Genomic DNA, 26,216 nt, shown 5'->3' with positions numbered 1-26,216 from the left:
AACCGTTTAAACTATATGATTGAGCTTCCTTTTCGAATCAATTAAGCTAGGAAACTCGTGCATTTGACATGTGAAGTGGTTGGGGCTACTGCTCTTCGTTTTCCGCGTATATGAAATTCGCAGCTACATTTGTTAACCTCGGCGAACGAGATGGGAATTAGATCGCCCTTACCGATGGGAATAAGACCATTCTCATGCGCCCACTCACGAACTCCATGGCCTGCATGATCCGATCCCCAGTGCTTCCTCTCCTCTGGTTTGCTCAGGTGTAGCTTCTTGGTCGTTCCATTGGCTGCGATGAAGGTGAAGAAGACATAGCGGTGCTTTCCAGTCTTTGGCGGCGGCGCGGGAGGTTTATACTTGATGATGTCCTTGAGGTGATGCTTGGACTTTGTTGAGAATTCGAGGCGAGAGCTTGCTGCGATCCAATGGCAGAATTCGGACCATTTGGGGTCATCGCGGGATGGCGCGTCGGGATCGGTGAGGACGATGACATAGGACATGTGCTTGGAGAGTTGAGTACCGACGAGCGCGTCCGATTCGACTTTGTCAAGATGAATTGAAGGAGCCTTTTTGAGATGACCAGGTTTTAGAGTATTGCCCAGGTTGGCCGAGTCATGCTTCCACGATGCGCGAAGTGCCAGAGCAGGCGGGAAGTCATCAATGACGGTGGGAATGATCTGGGCCTCGAGAAGTCTGTGAAGGTTAGTAAAAACCCCCAATCGACCAGAGATCAACTGTACTTCTCGCGAATGTGATCTAGATCAGTGATGTCGGAGCCAAGCACCTGCTGCTCATCACCTGTGATTGCGCCGACATACGCAGCGAAGAGAAGAGGGAGCCGCCACAGCATTGCGCCAAGATTTGCGATGGTTCTTTACCAGTTGATGAGACAAATTGATGAAGTCTGAACTGGAATTAATTGAGGTAAAGAATAACAGGAGGTTTGGACATGATGGTCTTTCCCCGCAATCGATCTTGAGTTTGTTGGGCGATACGTCATGATGTAACGGCTACCTACGTCTGACGTGAGTGGAAAGTCTATGGCTTATTTAACCAACTTAGCCGTTCAGGAACCCTTGAATGGCACGACGAAAATCAGTCTAATCAATCCGGGTTGAAGTGAGGTCAACAGAAAGAGATTATTACTATAAGGTATGTAGTGAGGACCCGTCTACTAAGTTAAAACATTCTGTAGGTATAATAATTGAAAAGGGCATAGCTATACTCAGCTTCTCTTTATAACTCCAGGGTTCCTATACTCTAGTCGATATTCGAGATTCAATAATTGCATCTAAGTATACTACTCTGAACATGCAATATCCAGGGCATTCATATACATAGAGGAAATGCTATTGGATATAGACATAAATACAAAACATGCTTTGGTTTCAGATCTGCGAGCCGAGATATCACGCACAGTTATTTAAACAACAGCAGAAATAACGATCTTCAATCCAGTCTAAAATGCATCTCGACCACAAGATTCCATGGCACTTGATTGCTCCCCATTTCTCTCTCACACCAGCTGATCAAGTTGCCAACTACAGTCTGGCCGCGCTAGGTTTACCTGAGCAGAAAGCGGCTGTCAGTCATTTCAACCGCGTGTTCCTGGTGACTATCAGGGAATTCTCCGATACTGAGATCACGAAGATTGATCCAACACAAATCAGTGGAAAGTTGTTTTCCGACGGTGTGCTCAATTTCGCTGAACGCCACTTTGGTCTCGGTCCCCATGAGGATAACTCCGCACTGCACAACCCGCTGAACTCGTCGCATGAGGATCTCGAATATTGGAAACGACGGGCGAAAGATCCAGACAGCGAAGGCGACCCATGCTACAGCACCGCTGATGCCGACTTGGCCGACGCAGCAAAGATGTTGGTTATTGTAGCTGCTATGGCCGATGACAAACCCACTCGACGGGAGGCTTTATCCGCGCTTGTCCGCCTTTCCAATGAGGTTCCATTATCAGATCTCCGAGGGCTTCATTGGGGTCACGCCTTCGGACTCGATCTCGTCGCTAGCGTGGCGCTGCAGATGTACATATTCCTAAACCTCATCGAAGCTGTCAAGTCTCGTGGAGCCGAACAGGTGCCGCTACTATCTGTTGAACAGCTATTGTCATTTCTGAGCAACCACGCCCTTGAAAATTACGACTTCCCCGCACAGAATATTCCGCATCGAGCCTTTTGGCATTCTTTAGGGGTTACAGAATCATGGGCTGCCGGCCGACATAAGGGTACTCTTCAAGGGGACAGGGCAGTTATTGATCCGCTGGCAGATGGGTCGGACGAAGCTCACCAAAAGGCGAGAGAGGGTTTGAAGAAGTACTTGAAGGATTGTTTTGCGATTTTGTATGTGTATGATGTGTTTTTGAGAAATGCGGTTGGATCCGAAAGGGCGGACGAGTATTGGCAGCATGAGCTTGCTTGGGTGTTTGAGTTGCTATAAGTAATTGACGATTAACAAGATCAGATGTATCAATGGCAACGTTTCTCTGTACTGCTTCTATGGATGGCAATCCACTATCATGAATAATGACACGGGCATAAGTGACAGTCAAGGTAATGAGCGGCGAGTATTGTGAAACAAATCAATAGCAAGCTTTTGATCAACTCAATCTACGTGATGGTAAGGTTTAAGTCAAGTAATGTATGAAGAGGCCAAAGGCAAAGAGGTAAGTAAAATATTATATCAAAACAGAACGTGAATGGAGGAGTTATTATTAGCTACCTGCGCCAACTAAGGTCTCTGCCTTACACGATTGATTATGTGTCATAAGGCTTAGCCGCTAGCCCAGAATGAGGCTAGAGGCGCGCTGTACGCCAGCAATTTCTTTTCCCAATTCGGCTTTGTGCAGGTATTTATTAGACAATCGTCCAATCGCATAGCTTTCCCATACTGGACTTCTGGCGGTGTGAGGCATGAATTCGCTTGCGCAAATTGGAGGTCTGAGCCTGATCAAATTGCCACATACAATATCAGCATTTCCACCGCTGAAAAATCTTGGGATAACTTGACTTTTATAACTTGTTCCCCGTCAACACTCAAGGTTCAGATCTGATACTTCCATAACAGTTGGCACAAGTCAGCTGCCAATGAACGAATCAACGCTACAGTATCGGCTGAATTCCAAAGCCGAGGGAGATATCCCTACGTCCGACGGGAAATTGTGCGACAAGTGTCTTGCAATGTCTTAGAATCCAGATGACTACGGGGACGATTCAGGTCGAAATGGACTTGAACGGTCGAAGCTTGAAAATGATTGCGTGTTTGAACTTGGGTTATTGGCCAAAGCTACTCGATACATATGTCAGATTCTACGCTCTGAGGAAGAGGAGGCATTAGGAGAAGGCTGGACTGCATTGGTACAACGATACTCTCGGATGCATCTATCATTTTCCAGTGACAGACTTGCAGCTATTCAAGGAATCGCAGGTCTTTTGTCAAAGCGCCATGGGGTCGACTGTTTTGCCAGTGTTTTCCGATCGCAGTGTGCTGAACACTTGCTTTGGAGGTCAGAAGACCCGCAGAGCTCACCAGATACTAGTGACAACTTCCCCACCTGGTCTTGGGTGTCGTCAAAGGGTGCGATTGACTTCATGACAGTCGCCTTGGGAGCCTGGGGCTCTTGGATGGAGAACCTTGAGCCGTTCCCATCAAGTTGGCAAGAAAAAGGTCTTGCTCGCATAGCGAACAAGAAACTCTGTTTCTTAGCCCCACTGCTGCGGCTTGATATGCTGGGCCCTGAGGATGCAGACTCAGAAGATACAGAGCCAAGGCCGGGGCTTCATTGCATTTTACTAGGACCTGGGAGTCCTGTTGAGCTACGACGGACTTGTAATCTTTTTCTGGATAGTTTGGCGTCATCTGCCTCTTTGAAGAGACGTGCGTTCCTGCTATTCCTACGCTGTCGGTTTTATGACACAACACCGCACGAAGGACTTGTTGTACAGATGGTTGAGGGGGATTGCAAAAGGAGTCTCCAAGTTGTCGAGAAATCATATCAGAGGGTCGGATACTTCTGCATAGATCAAGTGGGGCACCGTCTTGACAAAGCACCAGACTTGAAGGAATGGGTGGCGAAGGTTGTCTTGGTTTAGTGATTATATCAAGATTATTGGAGTAATTCCGAAAGACACCGACTGCAGATCTCTACCAGTGTTCATACCTCAACTTGCTCAATCGAGCTTTTGTCTTAGATAGCCATAAAATAAAGCAAGTTGAGGCATGTAAATGGTATTGGAGATTGGTAAAGGTGGTGACTAGTCGCGAAGGAAAGGATGGTAACATTCTATGTTAGACAGTAAGGCTTCTACGATTCTCAGACCCAAGATTCAAGAGGGACCAACAGTACATCGTCAGCCAGATGCGATACCACATCGCTTGATTGGTGTAGCACAAGGATCCAAAATAAGTAGATAGTGCAAGAATCCATACCCCGGGCATTCGGTAATAGTGAGTTCATTGCGACCACTCCGCCATGCCCTTCTCGTTAGGACTGGTCCCCCTGGCAGTAAGGTCTGACTTTGTGCTTCAACGTGAAGATTTAGGGCCACTATACCAAGATTAAAAACTTGTAGGTTTCCTAAAATGAAGTTGTGGGGAGAGATCATCAGAAACTAATTAGACCTTCTGAGATAGAGTGTCCTGTAGAATCTTGGGAAGTGGATTATTGTTTGAGGTTATTACTCGCCTGGCATTGATGAGAATTATTGGCAATCTGAGGCACCACTCAATCGTGCGTCAAGTCAAGAAAGGCACAGTGAATGGCAAGATAGCTTAAAATCTCACTCCAGAGAATCCTTGCCTAGTTCCGGCCAGTGCTTGCCAGTCATCTCATATCATGCTTCCCAAAGCGGCAGGATGCTGACGAGGTCAAGGATGAGCTAATCCTGGACGTCACTCAAAGAGCCTCATCTGCCAAGAGATATAAGCAGATCGCAATGGTGAGCCATGTAACTTCATACCATGTACCGAATGGCATCAGTTGCTGCCATATTCCAGGGTCTCATGCAAGGGCCTCCAATGGCAGCCAATATTAAAGCGGCAGCCGCTTCGGCATTTATGTTAGAGTTTGATCCAGCGATTTCTATTCAGAAATTCCTTTATCTTGGCGGTGAACAGCTGAAGGATTCGCCGTAAAGCTTCACAAGGGAAAACGGCAGGCATCGAATTAAAATTCTGCAGTCGTATCTGCAGGTATGACCCGATACCGGTGAAACACCCTGCAAGCCAAACTCAAAATCATTTACCAAAAGCATCTCCTCAGCCTCCCATCACGACAACTTCAAATCTTCCTCAACCCCGAGATCTTACTACCCCAATGTTTATTCCCCAGATTATTCATCCTCAGCACCGAATTGCACGGAACCGCCAGCGGAAGATCTCCCGGAGCCGACTCCGCCAAAAGTAGGCACCGTAGTCGGAACCGCTCGTCAAAGTGCGGGGGCCGATGCCAAAAAGAGCGGGGGAGGGGCATTGAACAGTTGGCGGGCTTCAGTGAAACGTGGGGAAGCACAGCAGTAGAGTTTGACAGGAATAGCCCAATAGCAAAAGAAATGTAACGTCGATCAGCGGGCTTAGAAACTGTCGGCTTGCGTTTGGTTATGCATGTTTCACTTGAGGCTGCCTTACTTAAACCCAACCATCTTCCCCTCTTCACTCCATCATCATCAACAACTCTCTCTTCATCCTTCTCTCATTCTACCCTCACACTTACAGTTCACAATAAGCACTCACAATGGGCGACGTTATCCCTCAGAGCATTCCCCGGACTTCCCGAGCGTGGGCAGTCCCAGGCTCAACAAACATCGCCCTCGCAAAATTCCCCTCCGCAACCAAAAAACCCTCCTCCTCCAACCCCCAAGAAATCGCCACTTCCCTTGTATCCTCCTTCAACTCAGCCCTCAAAAACAAAGACTACACCTCTCTCGCCCGCCTATTCTCCGAAGACGGTTTCTGGCGCGATCATCTCGCCCTATCCTGGAACTTCCGCACCGTCCAAGGACCCGCCAACATCCTATCATTCCTAAAGTCCTGCTCTGAGTCAAAGGATGGTCTTCGTCTTACCAAGATTGAGGTTGACAGCTCAGCTCCTGTGAGACAGCCCCAGTTTCTGCCTATTGATGGCGCTGGTGAAGTCCAGGGCGTGCAGTTCTTTTTCGAGATTGAGACTGTGCGCGGTAAGGGATTGGGTCTTGCGAGGTTGATTGAGGAGAATGGGGAGTGGAAGATCTTCACGCTTTATACGAGAATTCAGGAGTTGAAGGGTTTTGAGGAGGCGATTAATGATCATCGATCGCGTGGTGTTGAGCATGGTGGAAAGCCTGGGCGAAAGAACTGGGCGCAGCGACGAGAGGCTGAGGCCGATTTCGCTGATGGAAGCGATCCTGCTGTTTTGATCGTTGGTAAGTCATCCTTCTTCTTTATAAAGTATTTTTCATAGCTAACAATTGTAGGTGCCGGTCAAGCTGGCCTCACAGCCGCTGCTCGTCTCAAGATGCTCGGCGTCGAAGCCCTCGCCATCGACCAAAACGATCGCGTAGGCGATAACTGGCGCAAGCGATACCACCAACTCGTCCTCCACGATCCCGTCTGGTACGATCACATGCCATATCTCCAATTCCCCCCTCAATGGCCCATCTTCACACCCAAGGACAAGCTCGCTCAGTTCTTCGAGGCCTACGCTACCCTTCTTGAGCTCAACATCTGGATGAAGACTTCCCTCGTTGAGACAAAGTGGGATGATGCTAAGAAGCGATGGGATGTCACTGTTGAGCGAACTAAGGATGATGGTACCAAGGAGCGACGAACTCTGCACCCTCGACATCTCATTCAGGCTACTGGTCACTCTGGTAAGAAGAACATGCCTGATATGAAGGGTATTTCCGACTTCAAGGGTGATCGTCTGTGCCATTCTTCCGAGTTCTCTGGTGCCCGCGACAACAGCCAGGGTAAGAAGGCCATTGTCGTTGGATCGTGCAACTCAGGCCACGACATCGCTCAAGATTTCCTCGAGAAGGGCTACGACGTCACCATGGTTCAACGCTCCAGCACCCACGTCGTTTCCTCCAAAGCCATCACCGACATCGGTCTCAAGGGCGTCTACTCCGAAGACGGTCCCCCAGTCGACGATGCCGATCTTTTGATCCACGGCCTTCCTATTCCCGTGTTCAAAGCCCTCTCCGTCACAACATGCCAGAAGCAAGCAGACTTCGACAAGGACATCCTCTCAGGTCTCAACAAAGCCGGTTTCAAGACGGACGCGGGTCCCGATGGCGCGGGTCTTTTACTCAAGTACTTCCAGCGCGGAGGCGGTTACTACATCGACGTCGGCGCTTCTCAACTCATCGCCGATGGTAAGATCAAGGTTAAGCATGGCCAAGAAATCGAAACTGTGTTGCCGCATGGTTTGAGATTTGCGGATGGGTCGGAGCTTGAGGCTGATGAGATTGTGTTTGCGACGGGATACCAGAACATGAGAACGCAGACGAGGGTTATGTTTGGGGATGCGATTGCAGACAAGGTGAATGATGTTTGGGGTTTCAATGATGAGGGTGAGATGAGGACTATTTGGCAGAAGAGTGGACATCCTGGATTCTGGTACCATGGAGGTAACCTTGCTATGTGCCGATACTACTCCAAGTTGTTGGCGCTGCAGATCAAGGGTTTGGAGGAGGGATTGTATGGTTATGATGACATCTGAGTAAGGAAATTTGCTTGTGTTTATAGCTTTTCATTTTATTGTCACGCAATTGAGTTCCATCACTTCAGAACGATTACCATGTAAATATGTGAATATCATTAAGTCGTGATATAATACATGAAGAATAGAATTATACAACAGGTATCCATAAGCCATATCCAAACATCCAACTATTGGTCCATGTGTCTAAGCCCTCAAGCCTAACTCATTATCCTGAGCACATTTAACCGGCCTGGTAAACAGCCAAAGCAGCAACATGGGGGTTAATCTGCGTAAGGTTATAAGGCGTAACATAAAGATCCGTATCCGTCAAAGCAAGGAACATTGTTCCGTTAATAGCGGGATCACCCTGCCAAGTCGAAACATTAGGCTGGATAGTATACGCCGTTCTATCCTCAAGGCTGACGTTCTGGAGAGGAGAGTATGTAACGTTGAGCTGAGACACCCACGCTGCAAACTTGGGCTCCTTGACATTGGTTGAGGTGATGTAGCTGTTGTTGGGACCGACGGGCTTGCCTGGTGCATCCCAGTTCAGGAAGACCTGACGGCCGGGATAGGAGAGGGGGATTGTGCGGTTGTGAGTAATAGCGGCTTTGCAGTTCTCGCCGGTCTCTGTGGCGTTGACGCAGAGTTCATCGTCATCAATGTCCTTGGTAGACAATGTGTTGGCATATCCACCAGTCGTCTCGTTCCAAACAGCCGACCCGTTGATGCGAGCAGGATTAGGCTGATTAAGAATATTCAACGAAGGAAAGTTCTGCCAGACAAGTCTCGTCTGGTTATAAGGACAGCTCGAAATATACGGCGCCAATAAAGTCCAGGCCCAACTCTGCGGAATACCAGGCGTATGCCACTCGGGCATAGCAAACGTGCCACCAAACTGCCTAAAGATCATCTGCTGCCTCGCCTCAATAGTAATACTCTGCAGAAGCAACTGAGCCGCAGGCCCAGAGTTCAAGTGTGGCAGGAATCCATAGACACCAGACTCACCCCAGCGCGTGAGCTTCTGGTTAAAGTCGATGAACTCGGGGACGTTGGAGACGGGGTAGTTGTACGTGCACTGCTTGGGAGCTTCGGGGCCGAGCATGTTGCTGATTACTGTTGCGTGGCCGATTTCTTGGCGAGCCATGTGTTCGATCAGAAAGCGGTCTTCATCGTTGATGCCGTAGGCGTCAAATTCTTCCTTTGAGAAAGTTGCGAGACCCCAGCGGAAGAGATCGAGTTCAATCCACTCTTGGTACAGCGCGAGAGCGAGAGATTGATAGTCAAAATCGCTCTGAACGCGATAAACAGGTGCAGACCCGTTTGTTCCGACACCGCCGTCTGGAGTGTAGGGAGCAGGCTGGGGGGCGTTCAACTTTCCATTGGCAGGGTAGTCGAAGGATCCGGGGGGAGGAGGACGCGCAGGAATAGCTGATGCAAGAACTGTAGTTGAGAGTGCACCAGTGGTAGTAGGTGTTCCAGTGTAAGGACCGTGAGAAGTCACAAAACTGTATGGAATAGGTTCACCAGCTACACCAGAAGACGAGACTGTCGTCTGAGCCTCTGATACAACGGGTACAGCGTTGACGGTACCCGCTACAGCGAGGAGTACCGCACTTCGCAGGAATGAAGTGGCTGACATGATTAATCAGAAGAAGATGATGTCGAATGCAGATGGAATATGCACGAGCAGATCTATCAATTTATTTACATCCATCGGCTATCTGAACAACAACGACGTGCATTTCTCCACTATGATGCGTAGAATCATTATCAATCGTTCCGTCATGCAATCGAGATGCACAGCGCACTCGAGTTCGTAATCATGCCGTCAAGCACTCACTGTCTATGAATTTGCTAGGGTAAAAGCTCCGGTGATTCCAAAGACCTAAGTCAATGACAATATGACTCTGGGAATAAAAATGTTTGACGTTGTATCACCGGTGGGCGAGTGGATACTGACGGGTTGATCCGTCAAAGTCGTTGGCGTAGCTGTGACTTGACTATGGCGTAATGCTTTGGCGATTTTTATGTAGAGAGTCAACCACGGTAATTGAAACAGGTACCATCTTGTAAGGGTTCCCTGTAAATAGCAATTACCTTGGTAGATACTATTAACTAATATTATTGACGTCGTGATGTTGAAGCTCTGGTATTGTCCCGCGTATAGTGGGCGCTGCGGAATGTTGGGCAATTCACCCGTTCAACGAGACAATTACAAGCTGGCTCAGTCCCCAAGATCAAGATCCCGATCCATTAAACGTTAAGCTCATTAATTAAACCCGCATATCCGAAAAGTCTTGGGGTAATTTGCGTGTCACATATTCGCATGCCCAGCCTCCCCAAACCTATCAGAGACATCGGTGTCTTCCGACCGGAGCTAATGACCCGGAGAAATGAGATATCCTTCTGGGGTTCACGACAAGACGAATCATAGGCAAGGAATTAAGTTACTCTGCTCTGTTATTGGTCGAAGCTTTGAACATCGTCAGTGGCATCACTGTTGGTGTTGGATAATCCGTCATTTGTCGTGGAATGGCCGTCACAAAGGTTGTGAGAAGGGGGTCATTTCGGCGTCATGGTGCTCGTGTCGCAGCATATATGTATACCGATGTATGACAATTACAGCTCTATGTAAACCAGCTTCATCCTCAACCTTCTAAACCTCAAGTCTAATCAACATGTCTTCAATCCGTGCCATCTTGACACCTCAACTCCGCGCAGTTATCAGACCTCAACACTTCCGATCTTATCAGAAACCCATCCGCTTTCAAGTCGCAGCCATGTCCGCTGTCTCGGACGCCATTGTCAAAGACCACCGCGAGCTCAAGGACTACTATAATGAAGTAGTCAACTCCACCGATCATGATCACCAGCAGCGCTTTGGTAACCAATTCGTCTGGGAACTTGCGCGTCATTCTATCGGCGAAGAACTCATTGTCTACCCTGCCATGGAGAAGTACATGGGTGACAAGGGAAAACAATTAGCTGATGAAGATCGTCAAGAGCACCATCAGGTAAACCTCCCCAACCACTTCACTTCACCATCAACTCACTAACAAGCTCTATAGGTAAAGGAACTGCTCAAAGTCTTCCAGAACCTCAAAGCCCAGGACCCTGAGTATCTTCCCAAGATCAAAGAAATCTGGGGTTTGCTGGAGAAGCATATTGAAGAGGAAGAGAACCGTGACTTACCCGCTCTTGAGCAGGCGATCAAGTCGCAGGATCAAGAGACGGAGAGTTTGGCGACACAGTTTGCTCGTACTAAGCAGTTTGTGCCGACGAGGAGTCATCCTAGCGCTGGAGAGAACCCGCCTTTTGAGTCGGTTATGGGACTCATGGCGGCGCCTATTGATAAGCTTGCTGATATGTTCCGCAAGTTCCCTGATAAGAGTCAGCTGTAATGTCAATTCGTGGGAGAAGTTATGGATGAGGGTGAAAGAAAACAGACTGATAGGATTTTGCTTTGAGTATGTACTGAGATGAATTAAAATGAATGATAAATTTCATTGAAATATCTGTCGTGAATTGCTTCAAAGACGGTGGTTATCAATGACGTCATGTCCGCTAAGGCTTGGGTGAATAATAAATACCCTACATCGACAGAGCTAAGCAGGAAGCCAACGTGATTCGAGGCATTAGGACAGCTGATGACGTGGAAATAATAATTGAGAAGTGTTGGCTGTTAATATTCTCCAGTTATCTGCTGTTTTCACTTTCTATAAAACCCAATCTGTCTGAAAGACGCGCCTATTGATGCACATGATTCAGTCATGATGAAGATTTGGTGGATACGCAAAATCGCAAGCAACATCATATGCTGAGAAGCCCGTCTGTTACAAATCTTTGATGTTTGTTTATAATATAATGTGTCGCAAGATTACAATATTCATAGGCATCACCTCAATTGAGTCACCACAGCATGTTCCGAATGCGCTGGGCCATCGTCACAATTTGCTCTTATCTTATCATTAGATCGTGACAATGCCGCCTCTAAGCGAAAGGGCGTGGGGTTGACAAAGATTTACTCGGGTGGCTTGGTAATTATTCGAGCACTCAGCCTACCTAAGAGTCGATCGAGAGAGAAGAGAAAGATATGAAGCTATAGGATTCTCAGCCTACGACAACGGGCTTTGCGATCAGCGCAACTAAGATTGACCGTTTGGAAATTGTCAGCGAGCTTGAGCCGAATGTCACAGCATTGAGAGGAAATAAAAAAACATCGCGATTCTAACTACGGTGGGCAAACGTATTGATGAGAACATCATCTCTTCTCTTTCATGCCGACGGAAAGCTGTCGAATTTGTCACGAATTGCTTCCAATGTCAGGCCGTTATCGCTCATCACCAAAGCTAAAAGGGTAGCGCAGGGTTAATCCGATGCGGGGTCGGCCATCACCCCAAACTTTTACGTATCACCAAACCTCAACCCCACGATAAATAGAATCACCACCAATCTCATCTCATCCCTTCCTCTTCACTCACTCTCTAAAACACATCTAAAATGACTCCCTCACTACAAGACGCAAAAATCACCTTCCTGGGCGGCGGCAACATGGCCGCCGCCATCATCGGTGGCCTCCTCGCCAAAAACATCTCCAAATCCAACATCTACGTCTCCGAACCCTGGGACGTGAACCGCAACAAAATGGCCGACCTAGGCGTCAAAACAACCGCCGATAACAAAGAAGCCGCTGCCGATGCAGACGTTGTCATCCTCGCTGTGAAGCCCCAAGTAGCAAAGGGCGTTTGTGAGGAGCTTAGCTCTGCTTGGGCGAAGAGGGATAGTCTTCCAGTTGTTATTTCCATCGCGGCGGGTATTACGCTGGAGAGCATTGCGGCGTGGTTTAAGGGTGACGCGGGTAAGGCGCCGCATATTGTGCGTGTTATGCCGAATACGCCTGCGCTTGTTGGCGAGGGTGCGAGTGGGCTTTATGCGGCGGATGATGTTACCAAGGAGGAGAGGGAGTTGACGTCTGCACTTTTGGGGAGTGTGAGCAAAGCTACTGAGTGGGTTGACAAGGAGGAACTTCTTGATGTCGTCACTGGTATCTCCGGTAAGTTCACAATCATATCTTCCAAAAGGCAACATCACTAACACGTCTAGGCTCTGGCCCCGCTTACTTCTTCGCTTTCGTCGAGCATCTCATCTCCAGCGGTATCGGCCTTGGTCTCTCCGAGGAGCAAGCTACTCGCCTCGCTACACAGACCTGCCTCGGTGCCGGAAAGATGCTTGTTGAGTCCTCTGATGAGCCTTCTCAGCTTCGAAAGAACGTCACCAGCCCCAACGGTACCACCCATGCTGCTCTTGTCAGCTTTGAGAACTCTGGTCTTAAGGATATTGTGGATAAGGCTGTCAAGGCTGCTGCTGACCGTGCGAAGGAGCTTGGAAAGAACTAGATAGCTGCCAGGAGAATGGAAATGGTAACACGGTTCATAGAGGAATAAAAAGTAAAACTATTAAGAAAGAAGATCTGATTTTTGACTGTATGTTGGATCATAAGCTCGGTCATTTAGGGGAGCGCTGATGGTGTTTTCAACGCAACGCACAAGCCTTGCGATCATGTCAACTCGAATATACTTACTATAGAGCCACGCTATGCTCGACGGTAGTTGTTTACACATCCAAACCTTCAAAGCCTTAGAGTAGTATTCTCAAACAGCGTCTAACATTTAATGTTCTGCTTGACAGTAACAAGACTCTCATGGGATCCTCAAGGACTCTTTCCAGATTCCGTCTATCATCCAAAAAACCCAAACGAGCAAGCCTTATACAGTTAGACTGCCTAAACTTTAGTTAATGGGAATTTTGTTAGTGTATTGGCTCGATATATCTTGTTGGGATATCATAAGATTTGTCTATCAGTTAAAGCAAGCCGAGCAGATTTCACTGTGAGTTGGTCTCGCTCATAATGCCGAATCAGTCCAACAGAGTGTGAGTACGACATGAAACAAACGTGGGATCTAGTTTCATGTTGTCGTGAAACCCACCGTGTGTGTCCCAATTAACGATTCACGTTCGATTCTTAATAGGCTAGTAGACTGGTCATCATTCTGCATCGTAAATGTTCCCGCTAAAAGGCACAGACGTACCATGCACACCTGTGATCCCACCGTAACCCCATGGGGAATGTGCAGATCAAGTTTAGTCTCGAACTTTAACCTGCACCCCAGACGATTCTACCATAGGGGTTTGCGCCCGTTGATTTCTACACATATTAACCCTGCCTCCACCCGTCGCAGCTCTCCCCTCTCCATCGTCTGTTTACCCCAAGGAACCACCCTTTTGCTAATGTAATAGCTCATAGTGACGATGTCAGTCCCTGGGGCATGGCCCTCGAGCCCAGCGAGACTCACCCTCGAAGCTTGGTCGCAGGGCTGCATGATCGGCGCTCTGATAATTATGATTGGCATTACTTTAGCTAACATGCGACGTGGAGTGATGTTGCATAAGTTGATCTTGGCGGAGGTGAGTGTTTTCCCCTCGATGTCAGATCCATCTCACAAACCTCACAAGCTCCTCCTGGCCATGCCAAATGGCTTCTTTACGTTTTTCGACCCTCCGATCTGGGGATGGTATTTATCCTCGACTGCCATTCTGCTCATCGTTTCGTGGAATCTACACAACGTCGTCGCTTGGATGAAAAACAAGCCCTTCCTGTCGAAGCGGAATAACGCCATATATATCGGGAGCATCATTCTGGTCCAACCGTACTGGGTCCTTGAGATATATGCCAACTTCACCTACTTTAACACTACTGACAATCACCTTTTTGTCTCAACCCGACCGCTTGAGGCTCTCTGCCGGTATGCATCATTTCTATCGGACACTTGGCAGACTGACTGATAGTGATAGCGACCCTTGGTGGATATTTACAGCTGTTAACCTTTTCTGGAATATAAAATTCCGTTATGAGTTCAAATTTATGGAAATTATCCGCATATGCCCCCGTTTCGGTCTCTTACTCTTGAGCATGGCCCTTAGTATTATCTTTATCACTGTCGATATTCTCTCCGTCACCCCAGTCCTCCGGATCGGCTATATCAATCCGTTCTGGAAGTTTGCCTTTATATTTAAGTGCTTCACCGATACGATCGTTCTAGATGACTTCAAGACCGCACTGGATAGGTTGAGCCGATACAAGATGGAACAGAATTACCCGCTTCCTTTTAGCAGACCCACCAGTAGGCAAAGGGACCTCGATTTGTACGACATCTGCCGTCATGAGACCTTGGATGTGACTGTTGAGCACAGGGAAAGGGTAGATGATTCCGTTATTCGCGCTCCACCGCGGATAGTGAGGACTGATGCGGGGTTAATAGGTAGAACGCACTAAGGAATCAGTTTTGTGTGAGATCTGCGCCTTAGCTCATTATATCGGACCGATAGTGTGATTTAACGCCAATAATTGGGTGAACAAGTTATCCTAGCTGAACTGTAAATGCGTGCGTGTCTGGGCCTCCCATCAGTCCGAGATTGCCTTTGTTTTCCCCCTTGACTATTGGCCCTATTGTACACTGCAACCTCGAGACAACCTTTTAATCTGCTATGGAAGTACTTGCTGGCCATAATGTTGAGCTTTAAGCCGATAAAACGGGTGACAGGAACACGATAACTGTTTTATCTGCAATTCCATTTATGACTGTAGTCGAGGGACAAGGAGGGTTCGCTCGAGACCTGTTTCTCTCTTTAAGGCGAAAGTAAAGTAAGAATAAAACTCCACATTGCAGTCTAAGTATAGTAGGTAGTAGATATCCCAAAGAGCTTCTCCAAGGCTATTGCCGTTCCTTATAACGTGAATTGCCTTTCTCGCATGCCAGAGAGAACTGCCTAATGACTGGTTGCTAATACAAAAGCCGCGGAGTAGTGTTCTTGAAAACATTCTTAGGGTCAAACTTCTGCTTCGTAGCCATGAGAATCTTATAACGATCCCCAAAACCCTTCTTCAAATCCATCTCTCCATCATCCACGAAGCCTACATAAGCAGGGTCAAGGATATTCTCAGGGTCATACTCAACAAGCTCTCGCTGTAAACCCAAAGCCCACTGGTCCGCCGTTTCAGCGCCTCCTTCTTCACGGGAGGTGGCGATGATCTCAAGCCAATAGTGATCACAACGAGGCGCGAACACAGAGTCAAGCGGCTGAACAGGGTCGTGATGAAATTGCATCGAGAAGAGAGATCCTGGACCAGGGATCGACTCGTTGTACTTGGCCAAGATCTCAATGGTCTTGGGGGTGAGAGCCTTCAAGTTGAGAGTTCGGGCTCGACCGTATACACCATACCCGGCGAGCTTCTCTTTCTCTTCACAGTGAGCGGGCCACGTGTTTGGCTTCACAACCTCCTTGATGCAGGTGCCTAGGTCGGCAATCCTGTCCATCCACCTACGCCCTTCATCATGATCGTCGTCGGCCCAGAGGCATGAGACGTTGAAGATGTTTCCGATGTTGGGGATTGCGACGCCGGTGAGTTGGAGGGAGAGACGCGTTGGGATGTCTTCGCTGGCGGTGAGCTTGTTGTATCTCTCGACGAAGGAAGTCCAGGCTTGTTCTTTGTTGCAGGACCCGAACACGAAAGTCCCTTCCAGGATCTGGTTGAGATTAGCATTGAGTCAAGGCCAACCCCATGTAGTTCAAGCTCAAACTTACCTCTTTCAGAGAGTATACTTTAATAGTCATCTCAGTAATCACACCAAGACAAGCGCCTCCGCCGCGTATGGCCATCAACTCTTCTTCAGCCGCATTAATAAGCGCACCTTCGGCATTGACATACTTAGCTCCGACGATCTGATCGACTCCCAGTCCATACTTGTTAGACAAAGGGCCGTAGCCTCCGAGTGTTGCCCAACCGACATATCCAATTGAAGCATTCGGAGCTCTACTCTCTCGTTAGCCAGCCTTGTAAAGATCAGTGGTGATTTCTCACGTTGGCGTAATCAGCCCCTCAGTATCCAAAGCCTTCGTCAACTCCCGCGTAATGATCCCGCCTCCAATCCGAGCTGTCCTCTTATCTTCCGCAATGTTGATGTATTGAATGTCACGCATATCAATGGTCAAAGCGCCTCTTACCTGGCTTCTGCCAGTGCAATCATGTCCCCCTGAGCGAACTACAAAGTCAACGTTGTGCAAGACGCAATGACGAATCAGATCCTGAATCTGAGACGCATCCTGGGGCCTGGCGACGATGCTGGGAGAATTAGATGTCCTGATGAAACATTTCGTGATCCCCGCCCATTCTGGTTCGCCAGGCAGAGTGAATTTGATGTTTGGGTGTTCGCTGATGAAGTCTTGGAAGACATTGGGGAGAGAGTCTGAATTGCTGATGGGAGACATGATGAGTTGAGTTTGATGAAGCTGTGAGAACAAGAGTGAAGATGGATGAGCAAGAGGGGTTTCCCAGGGCAGTTTATATATCATTGGGCTCTGGAATGCCCATTGGGGTCCCTTGACAAGCCACCCAAGGCTTTATAGTTCCATGTGGGTTTACTCCGCCTTGTTGAGGTTGACTGGTCTTCATGGCATGGATTGGTCGTTGTACCAATGTCCAGCATAACTGAAATAACACCATTGAAAAACCAGTATCAGCATCCATTACAGCACATTCAGCCAAACTCTCGGTATTCGGAACTCGTTCAAAGCCGTCTTATCCTGAGCTTCGAAGGCTTAAGAAACCTGCCGTGAAAACGAAGTGATGATATGATCGTCGAAACGCATCAGTTACGCCGTCCCCACCAATGCAACATCATTATTACCCCGGTTTTATGCTTCAAATGCCACTTGTGTAACTGGAGTGCCTAATTTGGGGTTTTCGTATTCTCTTCGCTGTTTTGACGCTGTTGAAAAGTCCGACGAAGGCCGCAATCAGGCTGCAGGGGAATTCTGCGCTGAGTCAGCGCGAAACGCACTATCTGAATGCCTAACTGCATTGAATACTCCATTATTCAAGTAATTAATCCTATTGTAATAAGAAATAACCACTATGCACTGTTAATAATAGAAACGGTAAGAGCGTAACAGTAGCAAACTACATATTTTAACGTGGCGACCCAGCTTCTATATGAGGGTCTTAATTCCCAAACATGGCGTTGATCTTTGTCTCAAGATTGTAGGGACTGAGCTTGAGCTAAAATCACAGTGGAAAGTCGTCTGGGTATGGATCCGTATAAGTACCAAGACGTATGCAAGAATCTCTTCATCATGTTCTCATTAGCTCAAGCAAGCATCTACACTTTATTAATCCGATAGCTCGGCCATTTGTACTACTCCAACTCAAACACCGCGAACTAGATACAAGAACCTCGAATATTACAGGTCATCAACCCACAAGAGCGACAGCGAGAGGCAGAGCATACATGAGTACATCGCCGACCATGAAGTTCTTTCCAGCAACGTTGGTTTGACCGTCGCCGTCAGAAACACTGGATGGTGATGCCTCCTTGTCACCTGTTCCTGAGCCAGTTTCAGAACCGCCTCCGCCTGAGCTGCCACCACCACCATCGCCTGAACCGCTTCCACCTCCACTTCCACCGCCACTTCCACCGCCACTTCCGCCTCCGCTACCACCAGAGCCTCCATCACCAGAGTCACCACCATCATCCCCAGACCCGGATCCGCCACCAGACCCTCCACCTCCTCCGCTTCCCCCTCTACTACCCCCGCTAATAGCACTCCTAATATTCGCATCCTGAATCGTAACCTGCACTGGCTTATCACCCGCCTTATGAACAACATTAACCTTCTGATCCAGCGCAGCCTTGAACTTGTCACTCTGAATACTCTCCTCTTCACCACCAGTCCCCAAAAGCTCCTTATCGTAAATAGTCGAACCATCAATTAGCATCTGAAGACGGTTTCCAGTTTTGGCGCCTTTGCTGAGTTCGCCAACCTTGACGGAGAGGACGACACGGACGTCTTCACCCTCGGGAACGTCTTCGTCGCTTGTTGGTGGGAGATCGCACTTTGCTACCTCATTGGGAGGGGGTTTGAGAATACTATTAAAGTTAATCTTATGCGCATGATAGGGAATTGGGAAAACTTACACAACGGTCTTGTCGCCGGCGCCTTTGAACTCAGCATAGTCGCCTAAAACAGCTTCTTCCAGATCAATCGGGTAATCCTCAGCAGGCGACGTCGGCGCAGCTCCCTTGGAAGTAGCAAGTGTAGTCTTCTCCTCCTTGCCTCCACTACCTGTAGCTGCAGCTTTGCGCGTTGTTCCATCAGCGGTCTGTTCATTCGATCCCGTCTCCTCCGCCTCACCCCCTTCTGTCTCACTAGCATAAGGAGCAGCTGAATATTTACCATTGCCATCAGTCGTTTTCGCATCGTTCTTCTCAGTCTTTGTCGGTGCTACAATTCCTCTAGTCTCCTGCTGGGTAGACTCTTCTGGTTCAGAGTCAGCGGTGGGTTCTTCGGTTTGTTCATCCGATGGCTCTTCGGTCGTCTGTGGAGCTTGGTCGTCTGCGGTGTCGGAAGCCAGAGGTGTAGCCTCTGGGGTCTCTTCGGCCGCGGAGTTCAAGGCTTCTGTTGAAACGACGGGTGCCGTATCGGTGTCACCATCTGTCTGCGTAGCTTCCTCACCATTGGTATCTGTCTCTTGAGGAGTTTCCTCATCATTGGTTTGAGTAGCGTCGACGTCTGTTGCAGCAGGCTCGGGTTCAGTGTCGGTTGGAGCGGGCTGGTCGGTGGGAGCTGACTCCTCATCGTCTGTATTTGTTTCTGCAGGATCATCAGGAATGGCTGAGGGGTCATCGACATCGGTAGGTTGATCAGTGGGATCTGGAGCTGGAATTCTAGCATCGGACCCATCGTCAGTGGGCTGAGGGTCGTCTATTGTGATGGTGGGTTCATCAGCTGGGTCCGGGGGATCTGAAGGAGTGTCTGGGTATTGTCAGTCGGTAGTAAGAAAAAAGCTCAATTGAGCGCACCGCCATCTGATGGAACAGTCGGGTCTGGAACAGGCGCATCTGCAGGATCTGTTTCGACTGGGTCGGCAACAGTTGCAAGATTTCCCCCGTCTGGCTGAGGTTCTGTCTGGCCTAGGCCTCTCTCAAGGAGGAGACCTAGTACAAGGCCTTTGAGCAGGCGCATGATGGCGCTGGAAAGTGGGATGGAATGACAAGGAAGAAAGTAAACAGACTACAGAGGTCAATCGTCAATCGTCAATCGTCAAGATGTCTTGAGGTGCTCTTTGTGGCCAACTTGTAACACAAGATTTGGCCATTCCCTTATATACATGCACTCTCTCAGCTCGGCAAGCTCCCTCTTCCCCTCTTGGAATCTAGACCTTCGGTAGTAAAGCCCTCCATGTAGCCGGTTATGCGCTAGTAGCCAAAGCTGAAAATGCACATTCCCATCACCCAATATGCTTTGAGGCACATCAGCCTTATGGGGCTCTTGGCAGCGCCAACCAGACAACATTTGGTGTTTTTAAGCGAAACAGGAAAGCCACCTCACCGTCTTCTGACACATAATGGGCCAAAAAGACCAGCAAAAGAGGTTGGTTCAGCTGATATTGGCAAAGCTCGCAATTAGACATTTTTATTGACGCAAAACAATGTTTAAGTTTGGCTTCGCCTCCTTCGGAGACTGCATCTGCCGGCGGAGGCAGTGAGCACGCCAAAAGCGCCACGTTCAATGCTAGGCTGAATCTCTAAAAACAAGGTTAAACAGGCCTCTTCGCAGCAACTCTCAGCGGGTGAGCCTCAGTGTTGTAAACAAACAGATTCTCCCCTCCCTCCAAGACATCCCATTCGCCCTTGTTCTCCGTCTGGATAAGCCACATGTACTTGAGCGTCTCAGCGAGCATGAAACTAGCCATGATGCCACCGCGCGTTCCGTCTCCAGACGGAGACAGCACGTTGTTGATGCTGGCGAACCCCCCGCCAACGCGCATCGTCCGGTTCTGCGCTAGGGTGTACGCCCACGCCACGTCGCGCCAGTACTGGTCGTGCGTCTTCTGGTACGCGTAGTACCAGCTCTCCACGGCCTCGGGGGCCTGGCCGCCCTGGAAGATTCCGTCCTGGATGAAGAAGCCCGCGCGGTTGTAGAAGTCGGTCTGGTTGATGTTTTCGGGCTGGGCGAGTTCGTTGAGATCCCAGCTGTAGAGGGTTGGACCGATGCCGGATGCTGTGTAGCGATACCCGTTGGCGCAGTATTCGCTGAAGGAGAGACCGTAGTCGAGCCAGTCTGGGCGGTCGAGGGCTGAGCTGCCGAGGATGAATGATCCGCCGATGAAACATGCGAGGAATTCGGTGTAATTGACTTGTTGTCTACCGGTGAATGCGGCTGCCATTGTCAGGTCGGGTCGCGATGACGGATGAGAGATCAGATGTTTGATGGTAGAGTCGGCCGCCAGAGTGAAACGCTCGCCGTAATGGCTGAACCTGTCTGGGTCGTAGACGTACATCTTGATGAGGTACTCATAGGCTGAGTCATTACCCGACGTCCAACCGCCATACTCATCAAGAATCTCACCAGTCTTGAGACTGAAGCGACCTCCAGTGAGACCTGGCCAAACCTCAGAAGATGGAGAAAGCCAATACGACTCAGCGCGATTAGCCAGCTTACCATATTGAGGATCGCCAGTGAGATCAGAAAGGTGCTGCCACTCAAGAACGAGGGTACCCATTGCCGCCAGTCCTGCGTAGGCAGTTCCGTCCTCAAGACTATTCTCGTCGGTAGATGTCTGATTCTCAATCCAGAGTGAACCAAAGGGAATTCCGGATGGCGTATCAAAAGCGAACTTCAGCGTGTCGGCTAGTGTAGTAGCTTGCTTGAGCAGTGCATCAACATTGTCCTTGTTGACTTTGAGATGCTTGAACGGTCCTTTGAGAAGGTCATAGGCACTCAACAATCCACCAAGATACCGAATGTTGGTCTCAAACAAACTAACGGTAGTAGGTTCAGGCGTGTTCGTCTTAGTAAAATTGATAGTCGGGATGAAATCCAGAATAATCTCAACGATATCCGTCTGCTCCATCAAAATCGCAGTATCAAGACCATCAACAGCAGTGACGCCCCATCCATTACGATCATCCGTGTAGTTATTATATTCTGGTCTCAAAGAGTCATGAGGAAATGCATGCTCGTAGTACCCATTCCACGCAAAGCGAAACATATCAATGATATCATCCGCGCGCTTCTTCTGGCTGGGTTCAAACCCGGTGTAATCATAATGGCGACCGCGCTGTTTGGGATACCGTAAACCCCCCAGTTTCTGCTCAGAGATGGGGGTAGAAGGTGAAGCGAGTGCTGATAGCACAAAAGTGCACAGAACGAGTGGGAAAAACATTATGGCTTGAATGAGTGAGTACCATATGCCTAGAAGGACTGTCTCAGCGGCTGGGTACTACAACATTCTTAATCTAAAGAGCAATTCATTGCGTGTGCCGTTGCTCAAATTTACTTTTTTGGAGCGTCGCAGGTGTAATTACCGTATGTTTATCAATATTTAGCATTGCTGCAATTGTTCCTGAATTGAGAGATCAATAGGGGAAATTGAGTTTAATGCGTTAATTATGACTATGCAAATGCTACGTGAAGCCGGCAGTTGTCAAAGCACCATTCAAGCTTTGACTTGCCGATGTACCCTTGGATTAATATCCCTGCAATTTCGGCATCATCGGAGGTTTTACATGCAGATCACCAGAGTTAAAATGTGTGCCGTCAATGTGACTGCAACTTCATTCTTGTACGTATACGGATGGGATCTCGCAAATGGGTGGAATAAGAATGAATAGAGTGATATTTAGTATTTGTGCAAGAGACTATGTTCGTGTAGAACTCCAAAATGCTCCTATGCCCGCTACTTCTCCTCAATCTTTCCAATCTCAGGATGCTGCCCAATAGCCTTCTTCGCCTCCCCCCAAGAATCATCCCCAAACAACTGACTCCTCAAATAAGCCCACGTAACCCTCTGCATAGCCGCCAACCTCTCCATCCCCTCATCCTGACACTCCTTCGCGTCCCATCCACTGATACCACCAAACCCATGCTTCCCATCCTTAACCTCGAAAGATGCTTTAGGTCCTGGTGAAAGCTTGTAAGGATCGTTATGCCAGTCTGCTCCTCGGTTTGTGAGATGCGGACTGACGTCGCTGTCGCCCCAGAATACAAGACAGGGTGTAGTCATGTCGGAGAAGTCGAGGTCGAGGAAGGGAAGCATGGTTTTTCCGTTTTCAGAGGGATCGTCACTTGCGCCGATGGCACCGTAGAGGACGCCGGCTTTGATGCGAGGATCAGCGGCCTTGAAGGTTTTACCATCACGAGGGTCGGTGTTGACGGCGCCGAGGAGGAGGGCAGAGGACAAAGAGCCGAGGGAATGTCCAACAACAGCAATCTTGGACTTATCAAGCCTGCCTTTGAGAAGAGGAACAGTAGTCTCAATGGTATCAAGACTATCAACAACCTGAACCAAATCCTTGGCGCGAGACTCCATGAATAGCTCACTGATACTCTCAGCGTTCAGCTCAAAGCCTAGTTGACGGGAGCTCAAGTGTGTAGGTTGAATGACGACGAAGCCATGACTTGCCCACCAATCTGCAACGGGTCCATAGCCCTTGAGCGAGGAAAGGTAGTTGCTTGGGCCATGGCCGTGGGAGAGAATAATGATGGGGAGATTCTCTCCTGTGATGGGGGCGGTGACTTTAAGGTCGAGATCGACTCTGCGGTCTTTGGAGGGGAGAGTGACTGGTGTGAAGGTGAGGATGGCAGAGGCAGAGTTGACGGGGATGTCAGCTGCGCCGCCGATGAGAGAAGGGTTGGGGAATTCCATTGTAAACAAGCTTTAAATCCTGTATTTGATTGAGGTATAAGTGTTTTTGTTTAATGAACTGGTCTGTAGATATTCCTATCCATTACAAGAGAATCTCCCGTCTTATATATCCAACATACGCCTCTCGCAACATGACGATGATAGTATCTTGACCAATCAGAGATCACCTTCCAAATTCGGTATAGTCTCACTTCAAACTCTGTGATTTGCTGGGTTTTTACGGTGTTTGATCGGACAATGTTATTTCTCCAGTCTTTGCTGACGGAATCTGCAAGTGTGCTTATTATTCGCATTCGCCCCACTTAACCTAAACTTCAATTGGGAGTTAACGCGGTCAAAGAAGCGGAGGTAGCATCTTAAGGCCGTTGTTGTTATTAATCTTTATGGGTTGATGAGGATATTGGGATCATTGTACGGAATTAGTCTTGCATTCGTGATCGGTAGGTTTTGGACTAGTTCGCGCTTCATGACGTTGTTACTCGACACTACCTGCTAGCATGACGGATCTCCTCACTGCGCAGCCAATACCAATCTGCTCATCTCCCCGACAACCTCTTCAATAAACTCCAAATGAGATATTTCCGCTACTGTAAGCCTCTTGATAGGAATTTGTCTAATCAATCGCGTAAAGCCTTGCAGCAGCTTTAGTCTTTCGCTCCCTGGATCCGATCGGCTGTCGAGGAGCGCGACAGAGAAGATGGTCGAGATTGCAGTCATCGGATAGAAGATGATGACCCTAAAAGACAAGGTTAGTCTTGACGTGACGGAACGATGGAAGAGTGTGACAAGCATAGGTACCAGAAGCATTCGTGGGCTAGTACAGGCAATGCCTTTTCCAGGTAGATCAAGATAGATCTTGAAGCGTCGACTAGAATCTGAAAGTTTATCCTATGGCCGTCGTCTATCAAGCTCATAGCGGAATGATCTGACGGGAAAACTCTGCAACGGGCTTGATGGATAAGGATAACGCAATGATGATACGATAGTCGGAGCATGATTGCCTGAGTGTTTGTATGGGCGTCAACAGGCGTCTGCTCCAGGAATGACAAGGTTGGTCTGTGGTCAGAAGGCAGTGTTACCCTCCAGGCTTCCAACTGTTCATCTAAGTACCGGATCCTTCTCAAGACTTCTGTTTCCGATTGTCTGGAGGCGCCTATCGAGTGAAGGTCGTTATAAATCCTGGATTTGATGATGGAGAGTCGAATGTCCCATGGGTAGAGTGGCACGGTAGAGGAGTTGCGATCAGGGCATGGACTAGAGTTTAAGATATTGGAGCTTTGCATTTGGACATAGTTGGGAGGTAAGCTGAGATCGCAATGATCATCATTGATGGTAGGTGGTTGACCAGTCCTGTGAGACAGGTCTTTATCGATGCAATAGCAGACCCAAAAGAGGTCACGTATATGATGAACCTCGATGTTCTTGTCGTAGGGTCCTGAAGGTGAAGGAGAAACATGGGCTCCAAGTTGGAACAAAAAGCGTGAAGCGATCGAGACAAGAAAACATGCGGATTCCAAGTTTCCCATGAAGTATTTGTAGATCATCTATAGAGCCATTGAATGTCAGAGGCATAGTTACCTGTTGATCCAAGAAGAACTTACGAGCATTATCAACGATTCAAGCCCGTCGACCCTCATCTCGCGTAAGATCACGGGTATTGAACCTTCGATTTCCAAAGCATATCTTTGACACCAGCAGCTTATGTCATTCATATCGTCGCCTGTGTCAAGACCAAAGATATCGCTTATAATCAGCACTCCATACACACAAGACTTGGCACTCATGGTATGGAGATGACTGCCGGCTGACTCTGTATATGCGAGAGGTATAGTCTTGCTCATAAAGCGATTCAGACTGAGTAGTGGGAAGACAAGTGATTGTGTAGACGAACAAAATCGCGCTGCTAACTCCTCAACAATCTGAGGATCGGGTAGTTTCAAAACCCTATCGTTCACAAGAGGTGGTCTCGTAGAACATAGGTAAGGAAGGCGATATTTCCCGATGATGCTGGGTGATATCGTTGAGCCTGTTCTGCTTCTGATCCATTCTTGAGCTTGCTGGCCGAAGAGTGGATAACCGTTCAATAGACATAAGCCTTCTAGATAAGTAGGGTTATGATCTTGAATATCACTAGCTGAATACAAATATCATGTATCAGCTATCGCACGATTGCGGGAAACATGCATTTCGGAAGGAAGAGTACTCACCGCGAGGAGTGAACTCCGCATCACTATCTTGTTCAGAAGAACTGAGCCGTTCACTCGACGATGCGGTTTTCGGAAAGCTTGAGAGCTTATACCTGTGGTGACTTGTTATTATGATCATATCCATGAGATTGGCTAAATGTGAATGTACCGAAGGGCTGAGCCTGTTGTCTTTGCGGCTTGGTTGTATGTACAGGTCAAGCCATGATGTTGGCAGTAGTCGCATTGCGGTACAGCTCGGTCACATTGAATCTATTCATCAGCCAATCAGCCTGGGGATTTGACTTCATCAGTGTCATAAGATATAACGAATGATCATCGCTCATGCCAGGTAAGGTGAATGGCTTGATCCCAGCCGGCAAAGCCTTTATCTGCGCACGATTAGGGGACATACGGTACCTTCTTTCTGCGACACGAGTCGCAAGCCCGCGGTTTTCGGCCTCTTGTCGATTGGGGCATCATGTGGCTGTTGTTGTACCTGTATGTTGCATCTGGAGACAATTGATGACCTGCAAAATTGCCGAGTGCCGAAACATGCCTCAGGTTTTCC

At 48.5% G+C, this 26,216-nt stretch overlaps 13 protein-coding genes across 13 annotated transcripts; 6 read left to right on the top strand and 7 right to left on the bottom strand.

The window, feature by feature from the left end:
* Nucleotides 1–47: 47 nt before the first annotated feature.
* On the bottom strand, nucleotides 48–1,160 carry BKA55DRAFT_104511 (phosphatidylethanolamine-binding protein). Its single transcript, XM_046184689.1, has 3 exons — nucleotides 744–1,160; nucleotides 173–696; nucleotides 48–123 (listed from the first exon to the last, which is right to left on the bottom strand). The coding sequence occupies exons 1-3, from the start codon at nucleotides 851–853 to the stop codon at nucleotides 86–88; spliced, it is 672 nt and encodes a 223-aa protein (XP_046046297.1). The 5' UTR covers nucleotides 854–1,160; the 3' UTR covers nucleotides 48–85.
* A 307-nt stretch (nucleotides 1,161–1,467) lies between these two features.
* Nucleotides 1,468–3,203, top strand: BKA55DRAFT_517940 (uncharacterized protein; the record flags this gene model as incomplete). Its single annotated transcript, XM_046188229.1, has 2 exons — nucleotides 1,468–2,344; nucleotides 3,082–3,203. 2 exons carry the CDS (start codon nucleotides 1,468–1,470, stop codon nucleotides 3,201–3,203), a joined length of 999 nt encoding a protein of 332 aa, XP_046046296.1.
* BKA55DRAFT_575753 (uncharacterized protein) lies at nucleotides 2,979–4,508 on the top strand. Its single transcript, XM_046193415.1, has one exon. The coding sequence runs from the start codon at nucleotides 3,390–3,392 to the stop codon at nucleotides 4,104–4,106; it is 717 nt and encodes a 238-aa protein (XP_046046295.1). The 5' UTR covers nucleotides 2,979–3,389; the 3' UTR covers nucleotides 4,107–4,508.
* A 1,238-nt stretch (nucleotides 4,509–5,746) lies between these two features.
* BKA55DRAFT_542093 (uncharacterized protein) lies at nucleotides 5,747–7,711 on the top strand (the record flags this gene model as incomplete). The annotated part of the gene is made up of 2 exons (XM_046190453.1): nucleotides 5,747–6,413; nucleotides 6,465–7,711. The coding sequence occupies 2 exons, from the start codon at nucleotides 5,747–5,749 to the stop codon at nucleotides 7,709–7,711; spliced, it is 1,914 nt and encodes a 637-aa protein (XP_046046294.1).
* A 223-nt stretch (nucleotides 7,712–7,934) lies between these two features.
* BKA55DRAFT_518029 (uncharacterized protein) lies at nucleotides 7,935–9,335 on the bottom strand (the record flags this gene model as incomplete). Its single annotated transcript, XM_046188233.1, has 1 exon — nucleotides 7,935–9,335. One exon carries the CDS (start codon nucleotides 9,333–9,335, stop codon nucleotides 7,935–7,937), a length of 1,401 nt encoding a protein of 466 aa, XP_046046293.1.
* A 1,039-nt stretch (nucleotides 9,336–10,374) lies between these two features.
* On the top strand, nucleotides 10,375–11,291 carry BKA55DRAFT_648905 (hemerythrin HHE cation binding domain-containing protein; the record flags this gene model as incomplete). Its single annotated transcript, XM_046197263.1, has 2 exons — nucleotides 10,375–10,710; nucleotides 10,765–11,291. The coding sequence occupies 2 exons, from the start codon at nucleotides 10,375–10,377 to the stop codon at nucleotides 11,095–11,097; spliced, it is 669 nt and encodes a 222-aa protein (XP_046046292.1). The 3' UTR covers nucleotides 11,098–11,291.
* A 905-nt stretch (nucleotides 11,292–12,196) lies between these two features.
* Nucleotides 12,197–13,092, top strand: BKA55DRAFT_596181 (pyrroline-5-carboxylate reductase dimerization-domain-containing protein; the record flags this gene model as incomplete). Its single annotated transcript, XM_046195910.1, has 2 exons — nucleotides 12,197–12,749; nucleotides 12,800–13,092. The coding sequence occupies 2 exons, from the start codon at nucleotides 12,197–12,199 to the stop codon at nucleotides 13,090–13,092; spliced, it is 846 nt and encodes a 281-aa protein (XP_046046291.1).
* Nucleotides 13,093–13,903: 811 nt separating this feature from the next.
* BKA55DRAFT_620049 (uncharacterized protein) lies at nucleotides 13,904–15,185 on the top strand. Its single transcript, XM_046196756.1, has 2 exons — nucleotides 13,904–14,499; nucleotides 14,549–15,185. Exons 1-2 carry the CDS (start codon nucleotides 14,006–14,008, stop codon nucleotides 15,027–15,029), a joined length of 975 nt encoding a protein of 324 aa, XP_046046290.1. The 5' UTR covers nucleotides 13,904–14,005; the 3' UTR covers nucleotides 15,030–15,185.
* A 237-nt stretch (nucleotides 15,186–15,422) lies between these two features.
* On the bottom strand, nucleotides 15,423–17,514 carry BKA55DRAFT_575745 (uncharacterized protein). Its single transcript, XM_046193414.1, has 3 exons — nucleotides 16,617–17,514; nucleotides 16,340–16,568; nucleotides 15,423–16,281 (listed from the first exon to the last, which is right to left on the bottom strand). Exons 1-3 carry the CDS (start codon nucleotides 17,105–17,107, stop codon nucleotides 15,538–15,540), a joined length of 1,464 nt encoding a protein of 487 aa, XP_046046289.1. The 5' UTR covers nucleotides 17,108–17,514; the 3' UTR covers nucleotides 15,423–15,537.
* A 375-nt stretch (nucleotides 17,515–17,889) lies between these two features.
* On the bottom strand, nucleotides 17,890–19,973 carry BKA55DRAFT_575742 (uncharacterized protein). The gene is made up of 3 exons (XM_046193413.1): nucleotides 19,615–19,973; nucleotides 18,730–19,567; nucleotides 17,890–18,681 (listed from the first exon to the last, which is right to left on the bottom strand). Exons 1-3 carry the CDS (start codon nucleotides 19,775–19,777, stop codon nucleotides 18,006–18,008), a joined length of 1,677 nt encoding a protein of 558 aa, XP_046046288.1. The 5' UTR covers nucleotides 19,778–19,973; the 3' UTR covers nucleotides 17,890–18,005.
* Nucleotides 19,974–20,304: 331 nt separating this feature from the next.
* On the bottom strand, nucleotides 20,305–21,980 carry BKA55DRAFT_665600 (glycoside hydrolase; the record flags this gene model as incomplete). Its single annotated transcript, XM_046197755.1, has 1 exon — nucleotides 20,305–21,980. The coding sequence occupies one exon, from the start codon at nucleotides 21,978–21,980 to the stop codon at nucleotides 20,352–20,354; it is 1,629 nt and encodes a 542-aa protein (XP_046046287.1). The 3' UTR covers nucleotides 20,305–20,351.
* Nucleotides 21,981–22,415: 435 nt separating this feature from the next.
* Nucleotides 22,416–23,521, bottom strand: BKA55DRAFT_575738 (Alpha/Beta hydrolase protein). Its single transcript, XM_046193412.1, has one exon. The coding sequence runs from the start codon at nucleotides 23,460–23,462 to the stop codon at nucleotides 22,494–22,496; it is 969 nt and encodes a 322-aa protein (XP_046046286.1). The 5' UTR covers nucleotides 23,463–23,521; the 3' UTR covers nucleotides 22,416–22,493.
* Nucleotides 23,522–23,782: 261 nt separating this feature from the next.
* Nucleotides 23,783–26,170, bottom strand: BKA55DRAFT_575736 (fungal-specific transcription factor domain-containing protein). The gene is made up of 6 exons (XM_046193411.1): nucleotides 26,066–26,170; nucleotides 25,818–25,918; nucleotides 25,670–25,761; nucleotides 25,064–25,596; nucleotides 24,261–25,006; nucleotides 23,783–24,198 (listed from the first exon to the last, which is right to left on the bottom strand). Exons 1-6 carry the CDS (start codon nucleotides 26,126–26,128, stop codon nucleotides 23,973–23,975), a joined length of 1,761 nt encoding a protein of 586 aa, XP_046046285.1. The 5' UTR covers nucleotides 26,129–26,170; the 3' UTR covers nucleotides 23,783–23,972.
* Between the last annotated feature and the right edge of the window lie 46 nt (nucleotides 26,171–26,216).

This window comes from Fusarium redolens (assembly GCF_020744475.1).
Source record: "Fusarium redolens strain MPI-CAGE-AT-0023 chromosome Unknown BKA55scaffold_13, whole genome shotgun sequence".
NCBI lineage: Eukaryota > Fungi > Ascomycota > Sordariomycetes > Hypocreales > Nectriaceae > Fusarium > Fusarium redolens.
The sequence above is the reverse complement of the archived record's forward strand: the minus strand, read 5'-3'. Positions and strand labels throughout refer to the sequence as shown.

Coding starts and splice junctions, on each gene's coding strand:
- BKA55DRAFT_104511 (XM_046184689.1), bottom strand. CDS start 853: ATGCTGTGGCGGCTCCCTCTTCTCTTCGCTGCGTATGTCGGCGCAATC. Junction 697..743: donor CTAGATCACATTCGCGAGAA/GTACAGTTGATC, acceptor TAACCTTCACAG/ACTTCTCGAGGCCCAGATCA. Junction 124..172: donor GAATGGTCTTATTCCCATCG/GTAAGGGCGATC, acceptor TAACAAATGTAG/CTGCGAATTTCATATACGCG.
- BKA55DRAFT_620049 (XM_046196756.1), top strand. CDS start 14,006: ATGTCAGTCCCTGGGGCATGGCCCTCGAGCCCAGCGAGACTCACCCTC. Junction 14,500..14,548: donor CCGCTTGAGGCTCTCTGCCG/GTATGCATCATT, acceptor TGATAGTGATAG/CGACCCTTGGTGGATATTTA.
- BKA55DRAFT_575753 (XM_046193415.1), top strand. CDS start 3,390: ATGCATCTATCATTTTCCAGTGACAGACTTGCAGCTATTCAAGGAATC.
- BKA55DRAFT_575736 (XM_046193411.1), bottom strand. CDS start 26,128: ATGATGCCCCAATCGACAAGAGGCCGAAAACCGCGGGCTTGCGACTCG. Junction 25,919..26,065: donor ACTCGTGTCGCAGAAAGAAG/GTACCGTATGTC, acceptor GCTGATGAATAG/ATTCAATGTGACCGAGCTGT. Junction 25,007..25,063: donor TTGAATCGTTGATAATGCTC/GTAAGTTCTTCT, acceptor ATGGCTCTATAG/ATGATCTACAAATACTTCAT.
- BKA55DRAFT_575742 (XM_046193413.1), bottom strand. CDS start 19,777: ATGCGCCTGCTCAAAGGCCTTGTACTAGGTCTCCTCCTTGAGAGAGGC. Junction 19,568..19,614: donor GACTGTTCCATCAGATGGCG/GTGCGCTCAATT, acceptor GACAATACCCAG/ACACTCCTTCAGATCCCCCG. Junction 18,682..18,729: donor GCCGGCGACAAGACCGTTGT/GTAAGTTTTCCC, acceptor TAACTTTAATAG/TATTCTCAAACCCCCTCCCA.
- BKA55DRAFT_575745 (XM_046193414.1), bottom strand. CDS start 17,107: ATGATATATAAACTGCCCTGGGAAACCCCTCTTGCTCATCCATCTTCA. Junction 16,569..16,616: donor GAGGGGCTGATTACGCCAAC/GTGAGAAATCAC, acceptor ACGAGAGAGTAG/AGCTCCGAATGCTTCAATTG. Junction 16,282..16,339: donor AAGTATACTCTCTGAAAGAG/GTAAGTTTGAGC, acceptor AATCTCAACCAG/ATCCTGGAAGGGACTTTCGT.
- BKA55DRAFT_575738 (XM_046193412.1), bottom strand. CDS start 23,462: ATGGAATTCCCCAACCCTTCTCTCATCGGCGGCGCAGCTGACATCCCC.